The sequence below is a fragment of the Xenopus tropicalis genome, chromosome 10 (assembly GCF_000004195.4).
Source record: "Xenopus tropicalis strain Nigerian chromosome 10, UCB_Xtro_10.0, whole genome shotgun sequence".
NCBI lineage: Eukaryota > Metazoa > Chordata > Amphibia > Anura > Pipidae > Xenopus > Xenopus tropicalis.
The window spans coordinates 50,078,944-50,096,460 of record NC_030686.2 but is presented as its reverse complement, the minus strand read 5'-3'; the positions used below and the strand labels follow the sequence as shown (position 1 = coordinate 50,096,460).

Here is a 17,517-nt window from a genome sequence, read left to right as displayed (position 1 = left end):
TATTGCGCATATGCTGGTTTTTGATCACCACAAAGGATGCAACGGAAGTCTTGTTGTGCACAAAGGCTGACTATTGAACTTCTAGGAATTCTTTAAAGATGGTGGCTCAGGAGCTTCCATGAAAGGTATCCCGGGTCGAAGGACCCCAGGGAGATTCTTCAAAGACAGTGTCCCTAGGCCTAAAGTTATTAGTGATTATATTCATTAGAGGGTGCCTAACAAATTGGAGGAGATGAGAAAGAGGGCTTTGTAAATAAGTGAATTTATTTAAGCCTGAAAATACTGCGGCAGGTATCAAGCCTCCGTTATAAAGAGTTACTTGATGAATATATATACTGTCTTCTGTCTCGCCTCCACAGAAATGTAACAGTAACACTAAAGCATTGGTTCTCAACCTGTGGGTCGGGACTCCTTTGGGGGTCGAAAGACCCTTTCACAGGGGTCGCCTAAGACCATCGGAAAACACATATTTCCGATGGTCTTAGGAATAATTTTATGGTTGGGGGTCACCGCAACATGAGGGTCGCGGCATTAGGAAGGTTGAGAACCACTGCTCTAAAGATACGGTTTTCAAAATCTTATGTCAGTAGCTTTAATGGCAACTTATGAGTGAGTTATAGTCAGATTTGCAGGTCCTGTTTCTTACTTCGTCTCTTCCAGTTCCTCTGTTCGGTGTATTGCTTCATTCTCATAACGCGTTCTCCAATGGGTGTTGTCACTGTTCAGTTTCGATATCTGTCTCTGGAGCTCGGATTTGCTCTCCAGCTCTTCCTCGAGCTGCTCTTTCAACAACTCGCACTCAAGCTTGAGGTTGCCCAGGTTGCCCAATGCTGTAGTCTTTGCCTTGGAATTCGAGGAGAGATTAAGGTCAAGTTAAAAACTGGTAAAATTCTGCTATGGGTCCTTTTATGCTGTGGAAGCTTTATACCATATTATTATAAATGGATCCTATAAAGCCGCTTGTTTGCTATTATACTAAATCTATTTAATACTAAGGCAGCTGATAGGAATCAACGAAGGATTATTTATAAATGCCCCTCGGAGACTAATATTTATATTTGTGTAGCTTGATGCTTCATTTCGGGAAAACATTTTTTTTTAGATTTTGATAAAAGCCACCTATTTTGTGTCTGAGGTACAGATATTCATTTTTGAGCAGTATATTTTTATGTTCCAGTTTTTGGGATCCACTGGGTCACTGAGAGCCACATAGAGTAAACAGCGCTGCTGGTATCAGTGGTAAAATATACTGGCTAACAGATAGGGATTTCTGACTTGACATTAGTAATGATGGGCGAAATAATTCAGCCATAAATTCACAGCAAATTTCTGCGTTTCATCATCAGTGGATGAATTCACGAAACGGGCGACAAAATTCGCCATGTAACACAAAATTTAGGCACAGAACAATTTTATTTACGCACAACATTTTCGTTGATTGTGGATTTTTCACCGTTTTTTGGTGATGCGAAACGGGACTAGACATTAGGCATACATCAAATCCCTTTTTTTCAATTAACATGTTTACTAAACAAAATTGTAAGATTGTAGTAAATCATGCAGACCGCACTAAAATTGCTTTTTGGATTTCATTTTTGATGCAAAATGCAAAAATTTCAGTACCTGAAATGTTTCAGAAAGCTGAAATTTTAAAATAGCTTGAATGTAAACTTCCATTAATTTTTACAAAATCTTGGGCAAATTATAGATCAGCTGTGGCCAGACTCTTTCCGGTTGTAATCGACGGGACCAACGCGGAAGTGCGGCCTACGTACGCTACGCAGCGTACATATGCATTCAATGAGCACTTCCACATTCCCGGCTTGATCGCGGTCCACCAGAAATCCTCGGGGGATCGACTGGTGGACCGCAATCGACGTATTGGCCACCCCTGTTATAGTTTGCTTTGAAATTAAGGGGGATTTAATACAATTAGGATTTTAGTGGTTTTATATATTTTTTAAACCACATTAAACTCAATTCCCTGAATGTCAGTCATTTATCAAAAACTCCAAACTGAAAAAGCACAAACGGAAAAAAGTTGCGGAAAAAACGTTAAAACCATGACTTTTCCGAACTGTCGTGCAAAAGCCAGTATCAAAGAAACCCTCCAAAACCATGAAGCAAAGAAAGATCTTCCAATTGTATAAGGGATTTCTCCTGTTCTCTACATGATCTCGACAGATTTTAGATGGCATATTTTTGCTTTCGGATTTGTCATGGTTTTTTTGCATAATAAATTTCAAAAATATTTCTTTTTCTGTTACAAATATTTTTTGGCATCAATAAACCCGAATCGAATAAAATCGAGCAATTGAGATTTGAAAATAATTCCATTGCACATCTCATTTTTTAATAAATAAGACTGACATTCACCAATTTTATGGTTTAATAAGGTGCGCTGTCTATTTGCATTGTTTAGAGGCAAGTTCCAGTATGAATGCTGCTGCGTCGTCTATAGAGATGCCTGAACTACATCCACTGCCAGAACAACGTTCTAAGACAAATGTAATGCTGTAAAGCTATTGAAGTGGAAAATATGTTTGTGTGTAAGAAACAACTTTCTGCAGATTGTTTGTTGAGCACAATATTCTATACATCGGAGCCGGATCCATTAATTAAGAGCTTATACCAACTGCACAGTTTGTCTAGGGGAAAAAAACCTTTCTATTAGGTTACTCAAGCTTAATCTTTATGGCGGTACAGAGAAGAACGTCAGCAAAAACACTGAGATAAATATGGCTGTGTATTCACTTGTAGCTTTTTTATATAGTAACACAGTAAGTTAGGTTGAAAAAAGACGTACGTCCATCACGTTCAACCATAATGCCTATATATAACCTGCCTAACTTCTAGTTGATCCAGAGGAAGGCAAAAACCCCATCTGAAAGGGGATGTTCGCCTTAACAATAACTTTTACAATGATGTAAAGAGTAATATTCGGAGACAATTTGCGATCGATCTTCATTTTTTATTACTTGCACTTTTTGAATTATTTATTTTTTAGATGTAGCAGCTCTCCAGTTTGGCAGTTCAACAGCTGTTAGGTTTCTAGGGTTCAAATTACACTAGCAACCAGGCCTTATTTGAATGAGAAACTGGAATATAATTAGGAGAGGGCCTGAATAGAAACGTAAGTTGAAAAAAGTAACAATAGCAATACAATTGTAGCCTTATGGAGTGATAGTTTTTTGGCTGCCGGGGTCAGTGACCCCCATTTGAAAGCTGGAAAGAGTCAGAAGAAGAAGGCAAATAATTCAAAAACTATACAAAAGAAAAAATGACCAGTTGAAAAGGCCGGAGTGTGTTGGATAAATATTTTGGGGACCCTTTACCTTAGTTTCCTCATCAAGTTGCTTTTTTAGATCTTCAGTTTGAGATGCTAGTAGCAGCTTTGTCCTGTTGAGCTGAGAAATCCTGCTCTCCAGTTCTTCCACTTGGTGGCTCAAATCGCTGTTTTCTACTGCAAATAAAATAGCTTTGTCATAATTCCTAAAGACAAAAGTGCTCCCATATTCTGTGATGGGTATTTATTTGTAATGCAGAGCTGATAGGAAAGGTTTGTTATCACAATCTTATGCACTTGGAAAGTAGATGGCCAAGTCAATAGTCTCAAGTGCATCAAAATATTAGGACGACCCTTTCCCAAGACCGGAACTAGGGGTAGGCAGAAGATGTATGTGCCTCGGTGCAATTGCCTAGGGGGCTGGTGAAATAGGAGGGGTAGTAAATGGTGGGTAAGTGTAACACCCTGCTTGGGTTTGAACCAGGAACCCACTGCTTGCTGTGCAACTTCCGTTCCTCTCACCTATTTGAGCAGACATATGGGTTCATGATTCACTTCAATAATATCCTTAGTTTCCCAAGCAGGAATGAAGGCTACAGGTGGTCTCTATTTACCCACATACCTGTTCTAAATCTCCAATTATCCAGCCAATAGATACCGCTCAGTTCCTTCCACGCTGGTTTAGGTCTATCTAGCCTAGTTCTTGGTTGCAATTTCTATTCTTTCTATCTGGTTCTGACTCCTGCCTGTATCCCGGCTTTGACTAAACTCTGCCTGGACCAACCCCCTTTGCCTACTTGACTTCTCTTCTGTACTTCGCTGCTGTTCTGGTTTTGACTCAACCTGCCTGACTCCAATTCTTGTAAGCTGCCTCAGTCCTCATCCGACAATCTGGTTCCCTTGCTTAGTCAGAACCTTTTGCCCTGGTCCTCTCGCTTTAATACCTGGTGGTACCCAAGTAGTGGAGGGCTCCACCTAAAGCCAAAGGTGGCTGTTATAGGCAGAAGTGTTAGCTTCAACCGGGACCTTGGCAATTGTTCTGGCCTTTGGGTTACCGATCATGATCGAAGAGCAGAAGGGGCGAATGAGCAGAACTGGTTCTTCATCTTGAACCCAGTACTACACTATCCACTTTTAACTTTTCCTGAATTGTCCTACGCAATTGTCTTGTAATATCCCCTTCCAACAAATTGCTGATATCTGGTGTCTACTATATTTTATGCACAGTAAGACTCAATGTCAGCGCTCTAGACATCTGCTTCTGTCAACAGCCTATCTGCGGTCCGTTCTCATCATCGTCAATCTCATGTAGCTGCCAGCGATAATAAAGACAGATGAATGTATGGTAATGTATGCAGCTGCCGAAACTTGTCTTCCATTCTCACCCCCAGCCGTTATGATTGGGTGTTTGGTTGTTGCGGGTCGGGACAGACTTCAGGGACTGAATTACTGCACCTCTGTTTCAGAACTGCGAAGGGCCCAGAACATGATGGGGCTTGTATTTGGGAAAGTCAGGGGAAACCTCAAACAAACTGACAAAAATGACAAAAGTATCTTCACTCCCTGCTTGATTCTACTTGTTCTACAGTTTGTTCTACTGTCTCCCAACCAACAGAGAAAGCAGGAGAGCGAATGCCTCTCAGTTTCCATTGTGTTCAGTTCTGTCACTTGGAGTTAGGGGGGGATTTGGGGTGAGTGCTTATTTGTGCCCTGGGTACCCCTGGAACTATAGCGGGGTGACTGTTACCCCAATGTTTCTATATATCTGTAACCTTGTTATGGGCTAAGGGGGCCCAGCCTGAAGGCCAGTTAGGGGGGGATTTGGGGTGAGTGCTTATTTGTGCCCTGGGTACCCCTGGAACTATAGCGGGGTGACTGTTAACTCAATGTCTATATGTTTCAGTATGAAGAAAAACTAGCATTTTGCAGCATTTGCTCAATAGGTAGGATGAATGGGACATTTCTTGCTCACTGTACCTATTTTACCTGTTCGTTACAGCGATGTTTTATGAACCTTGATTGCGTTTTTATAATTCCCCTGATTGTGTCAGTATATCCAAGTTTTTTTTTTTTTTTAAATACCCATAAATATTTTTATATATTAAAATCAAGTGCCATTTTCATGAATCTTTATCCCCAGTTTCGAACTTGACACCATCATAATCTCAAAAAAGACATTTTTATGTTTTTGCTGATAAGAGACTGGGGGGGGGGGGACTGATGTTCGGCTGAAGCCGAACTAATTTGGATTCATGGATGTATTGTCTCCGAACGAAAACCTATACATCAGATTACATTTTTTTTTTTTTGCATCAAGATGATGAACAAGCTCGACATCAGACAGGGGAGGCCAAGATATAAAAATTAATGAGGTAAAGATGTTATGCATTTTCTTTTCCAAGAAATGACAGTACCGTGTAAGTTATGGATTGGCCGTTCTGCTGCTAAATATAACATACTTGCCAGGGGATGGAGGTTTGTTTGTTTTGTGTTTGTTCGGGAAAACAAATTACTGATATGTTTGAATAGATGGAAGTTGAAAGGTATTAATGTATAGATATAATGGAAGCCCCTCTCTCATTCCTACACTTCATCTACTCTGGAGATCGGAGAGACCGACCGGTAACATTCCCAGGAATGTGTTTGGATCATACTTGTGCTTGTACTGAAATGTTTCCTTCAGAGTTTATTTACAGGATAGCGAAGAGAAGGAACCATTACATTTAGGGTGAAAAGAGCTATAAGGAGCTGACCGGACCCTCACAATGTAAAGGTGGCCATACACCTTCAGATCCGCTCGCTTCTTCCGATATCCCCCACCTACGGGTGGGCAATTTAGGGGAGAATCCAGGCTAATTCGGTAGTTTGGCCTGGGGTCCAAACGATTGAATTATAACGACGGGTATAGGCAGAGTCGTTCGGCGACCACATCAACGAGCCGATGCAGTCCCCAATCCGACTACATTTTTTAACCTGCCTGATCGATATCTGACTGATTTCAGGCCAGATATCAGTCGGGCAGGCCCGTCGGTAGTGACAATACACGGGTCGATAAGCAGCCAATTCTGTCTAAGGGACTGATATCGGCAGCTACAATTGGCCTGTGTGTGGGCACCTTAAGACGTGCAATGTAAAGCCATTGATAGGAAACAAAACTTTGAACAGAATAGGAAATTCACCAAGATCGTTTTTCATTTGAACACTGGAAGGCAGATATATCATTTATACATACTGTATTGAGAGTTTTTTTTAAATCCGAATTTGAAACTCTGAAAAAAGTTGCTCCTATGTGAGAAAAGAAAACTTGAAAACACCATCTGCCAACTTTTGAATCTCGAAAACTTCAATTCAAAAATAGTTGAAGATGTGAAGCCTGTTGGGTTCTACATCAGCGGTTCTCAATCTGTGGGTCGGGACCTCTTTGGTCGAATGACCCTTTCACAGGGGTCGTCTAAGACTATCGGAAAACATATATTTCCGATGGTCTTAGAAACCGAGACACCGCTCCTCTCCGGTTGGGGCTTACAACAACATGAGGAACTGTATTAAAGGGTCGCGGCATTAGGAAGGTTGAGAACCACTGTTCTACATGAACCTGGCAGATTTTAGGTGCTAGATTTTTATATTCATCTTTTTTTGCGCTTCGTAAATCTTGAATATTCAGCTTAAAAACTGAATTCAATAAATGTTGCCCTAAGATAGGGGACGGATTTATCAACATTTGGATTTTCGTGGGTTATTTGAAACCGTGACTAAACTCTTTTCCGCAAGAAACGTGTATGTCTAGTCATTTTATGGAGAGATTCAAATGGCAAGAGTACAAATGAAGAAGGACGAGGAAAAAACGCAACATTCAAATTCAAGCAACAAAAAAAGCAGAAAACCTCTAAAACCACAAAGCAAAGAAAGATCTTCTAGTTGTAAAAAGGACACCTGCCATTGACTTCTACATGATCTCCACAGCTTTTAGGTGACATATTTGGATTTGTTACAGTTTTGTTGCATAATAAATGGCAAAAAAAAATTTTTTTCATGACAAAATCATATTTTTGAGGAAAAAAGGAATTGTGGAAAAAAATTAAATGTTAGTAAATGGCCCCCTAAGTGTGTTAAATTTGCTCTCACATCCATGTATGTTGCCACGGTGATCAAATCTCACCTGGAAATCTTTTTTGATAAAAAATGTTTTATGTGGGTTATAAGTATGGCCATATCCATCTTATATAACGTAAAATGTACTGAGGACATTTCAGGACAAATACTCCCATATATATATATTTATTTTTTTGCCCAGGTACAGTAACCCATAGCAACCAATAAGATGTTGCTTTATACGGCTGCTTTGGGGGCAGTATGAATACTCTATTTGAGCCTCCAGTTTAGGAGGAATTTAAGCTTCAGTCTAAGGAGGCAGTGTTTAGAATAGTAATTTTCTCCTTGTATCATGCTCACCGGAGTAGGGATCATTTACCAATGCCAGGGTATGTGAAAGTGGCTGTACCCTAATAAATTGGGTCAATATGGAATCTCTTTGGGATCCGTTTTTTTAAATGGCTCTTGCGGGCTTGGTAGATAATAAGGCAGCTAGGTAGTTTTGCTTCGGCGAAAAATTTGCGAATCTTTCAAAAGATTTGCAAAACGGCGAAAATGTCACACGGAAAAAAAATTGTCACCTGCCACTATTCTTGCGACAATTTTTGGACACGCAATTTTTTTTAATGCCCGCGACTATTCTTTCGACAATTTTTTGATGCGTGCTGAATTTTTCCACTGCAAACTTTTTCACCCGTTTCGCGAAACGCAGAAATTTGCTGCGAATCCATGCCTGGCAAAACATTTCGTCCATTACTACTAGGTAGGCATAATAAGGCAGGGCCAAATAAAGGAACATGCAATGGGAAAGCCACAGTGAAGCCAAGAAGTAGGGTTCAGACAGTTCAAAGTCCAGGCAACACGCCATATGGGGGTATTTGATCTCAGGGTTGGGCCACTGTAGGCCAGGAGGAAGCAGAAGAGGACCTGAGCCCAGCTCGGCACTTACCCTACAGAAGCAGACCAACACTTTTCGCCAAATAATATAACAGTATCTATTTAACGTTAGAAGCTCTCTGAAACTCCTCCAGCCCGCAAATCTGTATGCACTGCGGCACGCTACTGCTTTACAGCCTTAACCTCAGCAGCGGGCATTTCTCTAGCAGGGTAATCTACCATTTTGAATTTTGAATAAAGCATCTAGTTGGCCGTGCTTACAAATCAGACTCTTCTCTGACTCGTGAAATAAATCTCTCCACCATATTTGCATTTTCCATTATTTTTTCCTCGCAAGGCGAATAATACAGAAAGGGACAGAGGTCTGAACGGGGAAACCTCGTGACTGGACGGAGCCGCAATGACCTTGCTTCTCTATGACTTGTCTTTTGCTGAGGTGATATTGGTTTGAAACAGCGGAGGATTTTGAGATGAGATATACTGTATAAGAATAAAAGCTTTTTGCCAGAGCAACAAAGTGGACCGAGGAATTAGAAAACCTGCAAGCCTGTCCTTTAGGGATTCCCTATGTCTGAAATCTCAAGGTTGTAATAAGTGATAGACTTCTGGGTGCCATGTTTTTCTTTCACCAATACTTTGTTAAACTTTAAACATTACGGTTAATGTCATCTCATATTATGGGCTTTGCCTGTGACATGAAGGTCTCTGAAGGACGTACCATTATTTTGCGGTAAAAAATCATGATCGTGATTATTTTTGAATTCCCCTTTCCTAGTATTTTTAAAAAACTAAAAAACTTCTCTAAATCTCTAAAAGCTGTCGAGTTTATATAGGAGGTATTTTAAATAGAAGCTGTTTTGACAATTGAGTTGTCGAAATGAAAACGCGGCAGACTCGAGGAAAATTAGGTGTAGAACATGCACGTTGAAAAATACTCAAAAAAATTGGAAATTAGAATTTTAATAAACCTGCCTCTCAGTGTTTTATCATTTCCCCCTCCCTACACATAAACACACATTGCTTCTGTGACTCTCTAGCAGCGTTTCTTAACCTTTGGGGGGTCGAACGGCCCTTTCACAGGGGTTGCCTAAGACCATCGTAAAACACATATTTCCGATGGTCTCAGGAATAATTTTATGGTTGGGGGTCACCACAACATAAGGAACTGTATTAAAGGGTCACGGCATTAGGAAGGTTGAGAACCACTGCTCTATAGCTTCTGCTGATTGGTATATGCACTGGTATGTGTCTCTTCTCATCCCGTACCATTACAATTCATGTTATTTCAGCTGGCGAATGTTTAACAGGTTTAATAGCCCGGCAAGGTGCATGACTAGCCAACCATTTTACTTTCATCTTTTACATTTCCTGCATTTCAATCTCAAGATTATTCTAGAGACCACAGAAACACATGAGGCCCGGATTTGCAGGACAATGAATGTATGTAACTATATGAACTAGGTAGGTGGTAATGGTTGCCTCTAGTGACTACACACCTATGTAATCATTGTCAGTTTAAACTTAAACTAAACTAGCGAACACCATATTGAGCAATGCTGAGCTGCCAGTGTGGGTTTCTTGCCAAAGGCCACTTAATTATCGTATGTTTGTGATACACAGAGCTATGTTATATAATGGTTGAGCCATTAAGACATTCCAAAAAACACTTGATAACACGTGTGACATTAACAACTGTAATTTCTGTGTGTAATTATTTCAATTATTGTGAGCCCAGAGAGTTCCTCCTCATGGACAAATGAAAGACGTTCTTCCTGAGACCTTCAGATGATGAGCTTAAATAAAGTGGTTCTTGGGCTCTTCATCCCAAGACAGCAAATGGCAGATGGAGGGGTTGGAAGTATATGAAATAGATATATAGAAAGAGGCAATGATGAGGGTCTTCTAACAACTCTTGTATTGAAGTGCTCTAAGAAACTCACAATAGAGCAGTGGTTATCAATCTTCCTAATGCCGCGACCCTTTAATATAGTTCCTCAAATTCCTAAGACCATCGGAGATATGTGTTTTCCGATGGTCTTAGGCGACCCACAAGTTGAGAACCGCTGCAATAGAGAACATGACTATGAAGATTTCCATTCATCCAGGTCATGTTATATCTGAGACCTTCAGATGATGGCGCCCAAATAATGGGGGGGGTGGAAGTATATGAAATAGATATATAGAAAGAGCCGATGCTGAGTGTCTTCTAACAACTCTTGTATTGAAGTGCTCTGAGAAACCCACAATAGAGAATCTAACAAGTGTGTTATTATCTGTGGTTACCCAACAATGACTACTGAACTGAACAACCTATAGGAGCGATCAGTAGGAAATGTGTCATTTTATTCTTTTCATCCAATATGGAACCCCCCGTGAAGAATGAGATACATACCGAACAGCTTGTTCTTGGAATTATTTTGATCTGTGATCAATTTTTGAAGCTCTTCGTTTTTATAATTTGCTTCCGAAAGCAAATCTTCCATCTTCCGGAGCTGGGCATCGCTGCTCGTCTAGCCAGAAAAAAAAAAAAAGGAATTTAATATTTCAAATTGGACAAAAATGACAGCTGTGAACACAGAAAAAATATCAACGGTTGTCCCTCATGTGTTAAGACTAGTGTCGGAGGGTTCTCTTTCTTTGGTTCCCTACCAAGTAAGGTGGCAGTTTGTCACTGGGCCATTAAATAGAGCAGTTCAGAATGATTTGAGTCAGTTTTACAGGGTGAAACCTTGGAAGGTTATGAATCGCCACAAACACATGGAAATATTTGCCTTGCACACTAGTGTGCAGATTAATGAAGCCGTTACATATCATAGAGTGAATCACACGGGGAGTGTCCTATGGCGTGGAACTCCGGTGTTCTGATTAAATATCATCAGGATGGTGAATTTCCTCCAATCTATTTCACGCCTCTGTGACTCCTATTGGTTTTGTGGGTTGCTGAAATGTTAAAATTCCCCGCACCGCCAGGCAAAGCGTTTCCTGCTCTCTCAGCTTCTCAGTTACAACCGCGGCGCTCGCACGTGCCGACATTCGAGATGACGTCGGAAGTACGAAAGTCATTTGTGCGCTGATATTCATCTCTGCATTGATGCATTACATGCAGAGACACACACCAAAGCTTCTACAACATCATTTTTCATGTTCCTATTAAAACACTTTTCATCACTGTCCCATTGCGCTCCGGCAAATAACCGCGTCCGACTTGTGTTTCCTGCTCTGCAACATTGATGTATTATTGGTCCTGGCTGCTCAGTTCTGGATATTTCTATTTGTTTGATCTTTATATAATTCAAAACCTGTTACATTAACAATAGTAAGTCAAGTTTTTTTCTGCTACATATTCTGTGAAGGAGGTAAAAGCATGGAAATCTTCATTCTTTATAGTTGCTGCCCAATCAAAGTAACCCCTCAGCTACAACACAGTACTGTACTAGTGATGAGGGAATTTTTTTGGCAGGCATGGATTCGCAGAGAAGTCCTGTATTTTGCCATCTGCAATTTTTTTTACGAAACTGGCAAAAATTCACTGAGGCAAAAAAGTTGCCGCAAAAAAAAAGTCATGCATAAAAATTGTCACATGTAAAAAAAAAATTACCTATTGACTTCAATAGGTTCCAGTAGTAATGGCTAGTGATGAGCGAATTTTTTTGCCAGGCAGCGAATTTCTGCATTTCGCCATTGGAGAACTGTTTTGTGTAACTTCCGTGAAAATTTGTCGCGGAAAAATTGGGCGCGGTTACGGGAAAAAAAGCGCGAGCAACAAAAAATAGATGCGAGCGGCAAAAAAAAAAACATTTGCGCGACATACGTTTCGTGAATTGTTTTGACGTTTTGCAAATTTTATGATGAAGCGAAATGGGACAGATTCGCTCATCACTAGTGAGGGAAACATTTTTCGGCAGGCACGTGGATTTGTGGCGAATTTCCGCATTTCATGAAGTGGACGACAAAATTCACGACCAAAAATTGTCACCCGCGTCAAAGAAAATAGTTGTGTGTGTCAAATGATGTGTGACATTTTCGCCATTTCGCGAACCTTTTGAAAAATCACTTATTTTTCGGCGAAGCAAAACAGATTTGCTCATGACTACTTTTCACAAATTTATCAACGAAACAGGACAGATTCGCTCATCACTATATTGTACTTAATAGACAGTGAACTAATGAAGCCTACAGTTATTTTCTACTATATTTGTACCCTAGTGGGCAACTAGCTCTACTCTTATGCTTCCGTACTAGTGATGAGCGAATTTGGCAGGCATGGATTCACAGCTAAACCCTGCATTTTACCACAGAAAAAAATTTGCCAAGACAAAAAAGTCACCAAGAAAAATGCAACTGAGACAAAAAAGTTACAGCAAAAAAAACACCTTTGACTTTAACACATTTGGAGTGAGAAGAAACGCTCACTGACTTTAATGCATTTGGTAAGAAAGAAAGTCAGACCTAAAAATTGTTGCACATTGTTCGTGAGTTTTTCACTTTTTTTTAGTAGTTTTGCAAATTTGTGTGGCAAACGGGACCGATTCGCTCATCATTAATGAAGCCTACAGTGTTATTCATACCCCCACCATTTTCTTATAGTATGTACTTTAAAGGGCAACTAGCTGTACGTAAAGCAGGAGACCTCAACGAGCAACGATCTTAACCAACACACTTTTGGGGCCACAAAAACATTCAGTTTAGTGAAACGGTGAGGTACAAGTAGGTATAAGGCAAAGATGAAGTCTTCTCAGGCCAAGGGGCTGGTGCAGGGGGCAAGAATTGTAAGCAAGTCAATAACTGGCTTGAGCAGGACCTGAAAAAAATGTCTTAGCCAAGGGTAAACTTACAAGAAACACAATTTAAAGAAGACACCAAAACAAAGTGACAGATGAAACAACCAGTGGAAACCCTCCAGCAACAAAAGACAGGCTCTGAACTACAGTTATGCCCAGTACTGAATTATGGCATCAACCTGTGCTGAACCCTGGAATCCACGTATTGGCCTGGAACATCTAAGGAGGGGAGAATGCACAGTACTAGCAGGGTGCTTAACAGTAAGATTTTGGGGGATAATGGAGCGTCCCCAAACAACCACTCACCAAAATTTCACACACAGTGTCCTGATTAATCAGATCTAGGACGGCACTCTTCAACAAAACAGCCATAACCTTCCACCATCATGCCGGCCATCTTAATTATGACAAAATAATAATCCAGTCTGTAATGATCCCCTTTCCTGTGCTACCTAGGTAGTTGCTGAGGTGTCACATTTGTACCCTCGATAAATCTACCCTACCTACCTGCTGAAAGCTACAGATTTTGTCTTCATGGTGCATTATGCTCACTTGATAATAAAGCCAACTGTTCAAAGGCCTATCTTTTAGTACAAATGGGATATGACTACAAAATGCAACCATTCATTTGACCAAACCCATTCTAGCGGCCTGGAGCCTTTGGAAGAACGGTGGCCAAAAAGCTGATTATTATCTCTTAGTTGGTATAGAGCTGGGGACCATAAGAACACATCAGAATATTAGCCATAATTTTCTCCATAAAATCAAGCTCTCCATATTGTACATTTAAAAAAATCGAATAGGTAATGTTCATTTAAATGCATTAATTGAGAAAATACAACAATGTAATTAACTGTAGTGTTGTCACTGGAACAGTAAAACTTGAATAGGTAGGGTTTTATGACATAGTAGGTCCCACAGTGGCAAAGACGGGCACCTCTGCCCCAGAATACGTTAGAGCTGATAGCTAATTTGCTCCCTTAGCAAGATATCGATAATGTCTTATTGATGTCTACATTAAAACTAATTAAAACTAGGTTTTAAGATCCAAGTAGCAATGGATTTGCTGTTGGAAGTTCATGTCAAGTGCATTTGTTGACATGTAGTTGACATTTAGCAGGAGCTTACGGGTAGAAGTAAATGTTTCTTAATTAGATTGTTGGAAAGTTTTATATCTGTTTAGGTGACAACAGAACTTTCTGTTCTTTACATAATAATTTGGATATGCCGTGGAACAGTGATTTCCAAACTGTGGGGCAGGTAGTGAAAATTGGGGAGAATAGATGTTCCTGAAACTTTGACCGAATGTCTAATGAGCCAATATTTTTCTAGATCTGTACTCTTTTTATGAGCCAGTTGGATGTCTGATGATACATCTTCGAAAAACACATCGAGTCCAGTTGACTTGACTTATTACTACTGAAGTACCATGACCTGGATGAATGGAAACCTTCACAGACATAAGGTACTGTAGGAACTTACCAAAGGTTGAACCTTTATCGGGGCCCTGGCCAAAGAAGAGATGTTATGAAACAAGTTTGGGGAGAATAGATGTTACTGAAACTTTGACCAAATGACTAATGAGCCAATATTTTTCTAGATCTGTACTCTTTTTATGAGCCAGTTGGATGTCTGATGAAACGTCTTCGAAAAACACATCAAGTCCAGTTATACCATACCAGATATACCATGACCTGGATGAACGGAAACCTTCCCAGACATAAGGTTCTGTAAGAACTTACCAAAGGTTAAACCTTTATCGGGGCCCTGACCAAAGAAGAGATGCTATCAAACAATTTAGGTCTGGAACGTTGTAAGATTCTTGTAAAATATAGATATGGGTTCCAATATTTTATTAATCAGTAATGAAACCTTTTATTTAGTAGAGGAAACAGTCTAATTAACTTAGCACCTTGTTGTCTGGTCCAAACAATAGGGGTTTCCTAATTTGGAAAACAAAGGTACTGGTCTGGTCTGGGAAAGGTGTTGTCACACCTAAACTCTAATTAACATTAACAAAGGGCCAAGGACACTGGAACCAAGTGAATGGATCCCTGGTGATATGCATAATCAGTTAGTGAGGAAGGACAGACTTTGTGGAGACAACTGGAATATCCAAAATAGAGGTGGGTAACTTCCTGTAACTGACTGATATGTGCTAGCGTCATTCAGATGGACCAATCAGGAGAGACTTCTAGAAAGTTCTAGAAAACACCCATCTCTCCTGTATTTAAGTTGGTTTCAGTAGGGCATAGGTAGACTCAGGGCTAGGAGAGGAGTGACCACCGTACCAGATCAGAGGGAATCCTGACATCACGGACCTGTCGACTCTACTAAGTCATAAGCTCCTTTCAAGCCTACAAAGCATTTTTTTTTCTCAGTTGAATATCCCCTGAACGCTTTATATAATATTAAAACTAATATCAACATTCAATACACTTTGCAAGTAATGACTGAAACTAACGGCCGGATGTCAAGTCGTCTAAATTAGATGGAAGTTATAGAGACAAAAGGATGTGTGGGGAATCTCACATTACCTATGTACAACAAACCTTTGATGAAAAGGCTAATTAGACACAAGGTCACTCGATAAAAGTGTCTGTATTCTGCATTGCTAAATGAATCACATATTTCTCTTCTGGAAAGTGGCAACTAATCTATAACTTCCCTCCGCTTAATTATCAAGATATTTCAATCCTTATTAATACAGAAATGAGTTATGATTGATGAAATTACTTGATGGATTACATCTGGCACGCTCGGCGTCTTCTCCATCGATTTGGTTGGAATCTAAAGTTTCGAAAGGACTCATTTCATTCATTTTAATTTCAAGTGCAGCCAACTGACCTGGTTGGATTGTGCCATTGTCGGCCATTAGAGAAATGTGTGAGTGAGACATCTAGGGGCCGATTCATTAAAACACATGTTCGAATCCCGAATGGGAAAAATTCGGACTGGATACGATAATTTCTTAAGATCACAAATATCACGAATATGCTTACAAAAATATCATGTTAGTCACAATAATTATAAATAATAATAATAAAAAGTATTGGCGATCCGAAAGTCACGAAAATTTCATATCCGAATGATCATAAAATGCAGGAAAACGTTTCCAACTTTGATCCTTCTGTGCATGATTTTGGAAGCCTCCCATAGGAATCAATGGCACTGAGCTGTTCCAACCTGGGCAAAGGAAAGTCACCATAACGAAGCTTGAATGAATCCGAAACTTTCGTACTCATTGCGACAATACGATTTTGTCGCGTAATTTTTAACGCACAGTACAAGAAAAGTCGCTCAAAATAACGAAAAAAACGCCGAAAATACACTAGGTACGAAAAAGTCGCAGAAAATACGAACGGTCTGATCGAACGAACGCTCGGAGTTCGTGGATTAGTAAATCACCCCCTTGTAAAGTCACTTTATAGGACTGCTACTTGTGGGATCGGCATTGTGCTATCAAAACTCTCTTCAGCTGAATGTAATAATTAAAGTTACTGTGAATTGTTTATATATACACAGTTCCTCTTAAGGAACAGATGGTTTTCTGGAATGCCATAGAGATGTAAAGATTTCGCTTTGATATACAAGGGACAGGTGGCTTATGATTCATTGGAAATGAATCATTTCTTAACCATCAGCAGAAATAAGCAGATCTCATACACATTATAGAAATGACTAATGGAGAGTGTTTTGTAGAACATTAATGTTCCAGCTCAGACTCTTGGGTTTGTTTTACCCACGCATATGTTTATTCAGGCATTTAAGGTTTAGGTTCATGGGTATGAGATCATATTGAAGATCTAGTTATGACTTAGTACTCAGAGCTGCAACGCATAATGTAGCTGAGTAAGAAGGTTCTGACTGGACAGAAATTTGATAGGAAAGATGAACAACATTTCATGAGCCAGTTGGATGACTGGTGAAACATCTTCGAAAATCACATCAAGTCCAGTTGATTATACCATGGCCTGGATAAATGGGAACCTTCACAGACATAAGTTAGGAACTTACCAAAAGTTGAACCTTTATCAAGGCCCTGGCCAAAGAAGAGTTATGCACAATGTTTCTAAAACTACTAGACCATGAAGCTTGCTTGAAAATGTAACACTAATATTATCAAAAAAATTGGGTCTGGAACATGCTTATGGGGAGCAGGAAAATGGTCAAAAACAGCATCTCAAGGAACAAAGTTCAACTACGGTAGGAGGACTAGCTTTCTGAACAATATTCAGCTCAACTCTACTAAGACATAAGCTCCTTTCAAGCCCACAAAATATTTTTATTTCTCAGTTGAATATCCCCGAATTCTTCTTATAATATTAATAGTAATATCGAGAACATTTGATAGGAAAGATGAAATAAATAAGTGATGTATATGAAGAACCTTTCGTTGGGTTTCCGCTTCCCAGAAAAATGGGTTTTGCAGGGATGAAGATCTTCAACAGAACTTAAAAA

General features: G+C 39.8%; 1 protein-coding gene across 2 annotated transcripts in view; it reads right to left on the bottom strand.

Moving 5' to 3' along the window:
* The window catches only part of LOC100495690 (myosin-16), a 66,247-nt gene that overhangs the window by 14,488 nt on the left and 34,242 nt on the right, over nucleotides 1-17,517 (bottom strand). For both annotated transcript variants that reach the window (XM_031894659.1, XM_031894660.1), the window contains 3 exons: nucleotides 10,668-10,785; nucleotides 3,336-3,463; nucleotides 647-843 (listed from right to left, as the gene is read on the bottom strand). In XM_031894659.1, coding sequence (XP_031750519.1) covers nucleotides 647-843; nucleotides 3,336-3,463; nucleotides 10,668-10,785 — 443 coding nt within the window. The remainder of the gene's footprint in view (nucleotides 1-646; nucleotides 844-3,335; nucleotides 3,464-10,667; nucleotides 10,786-17,517) is intronic.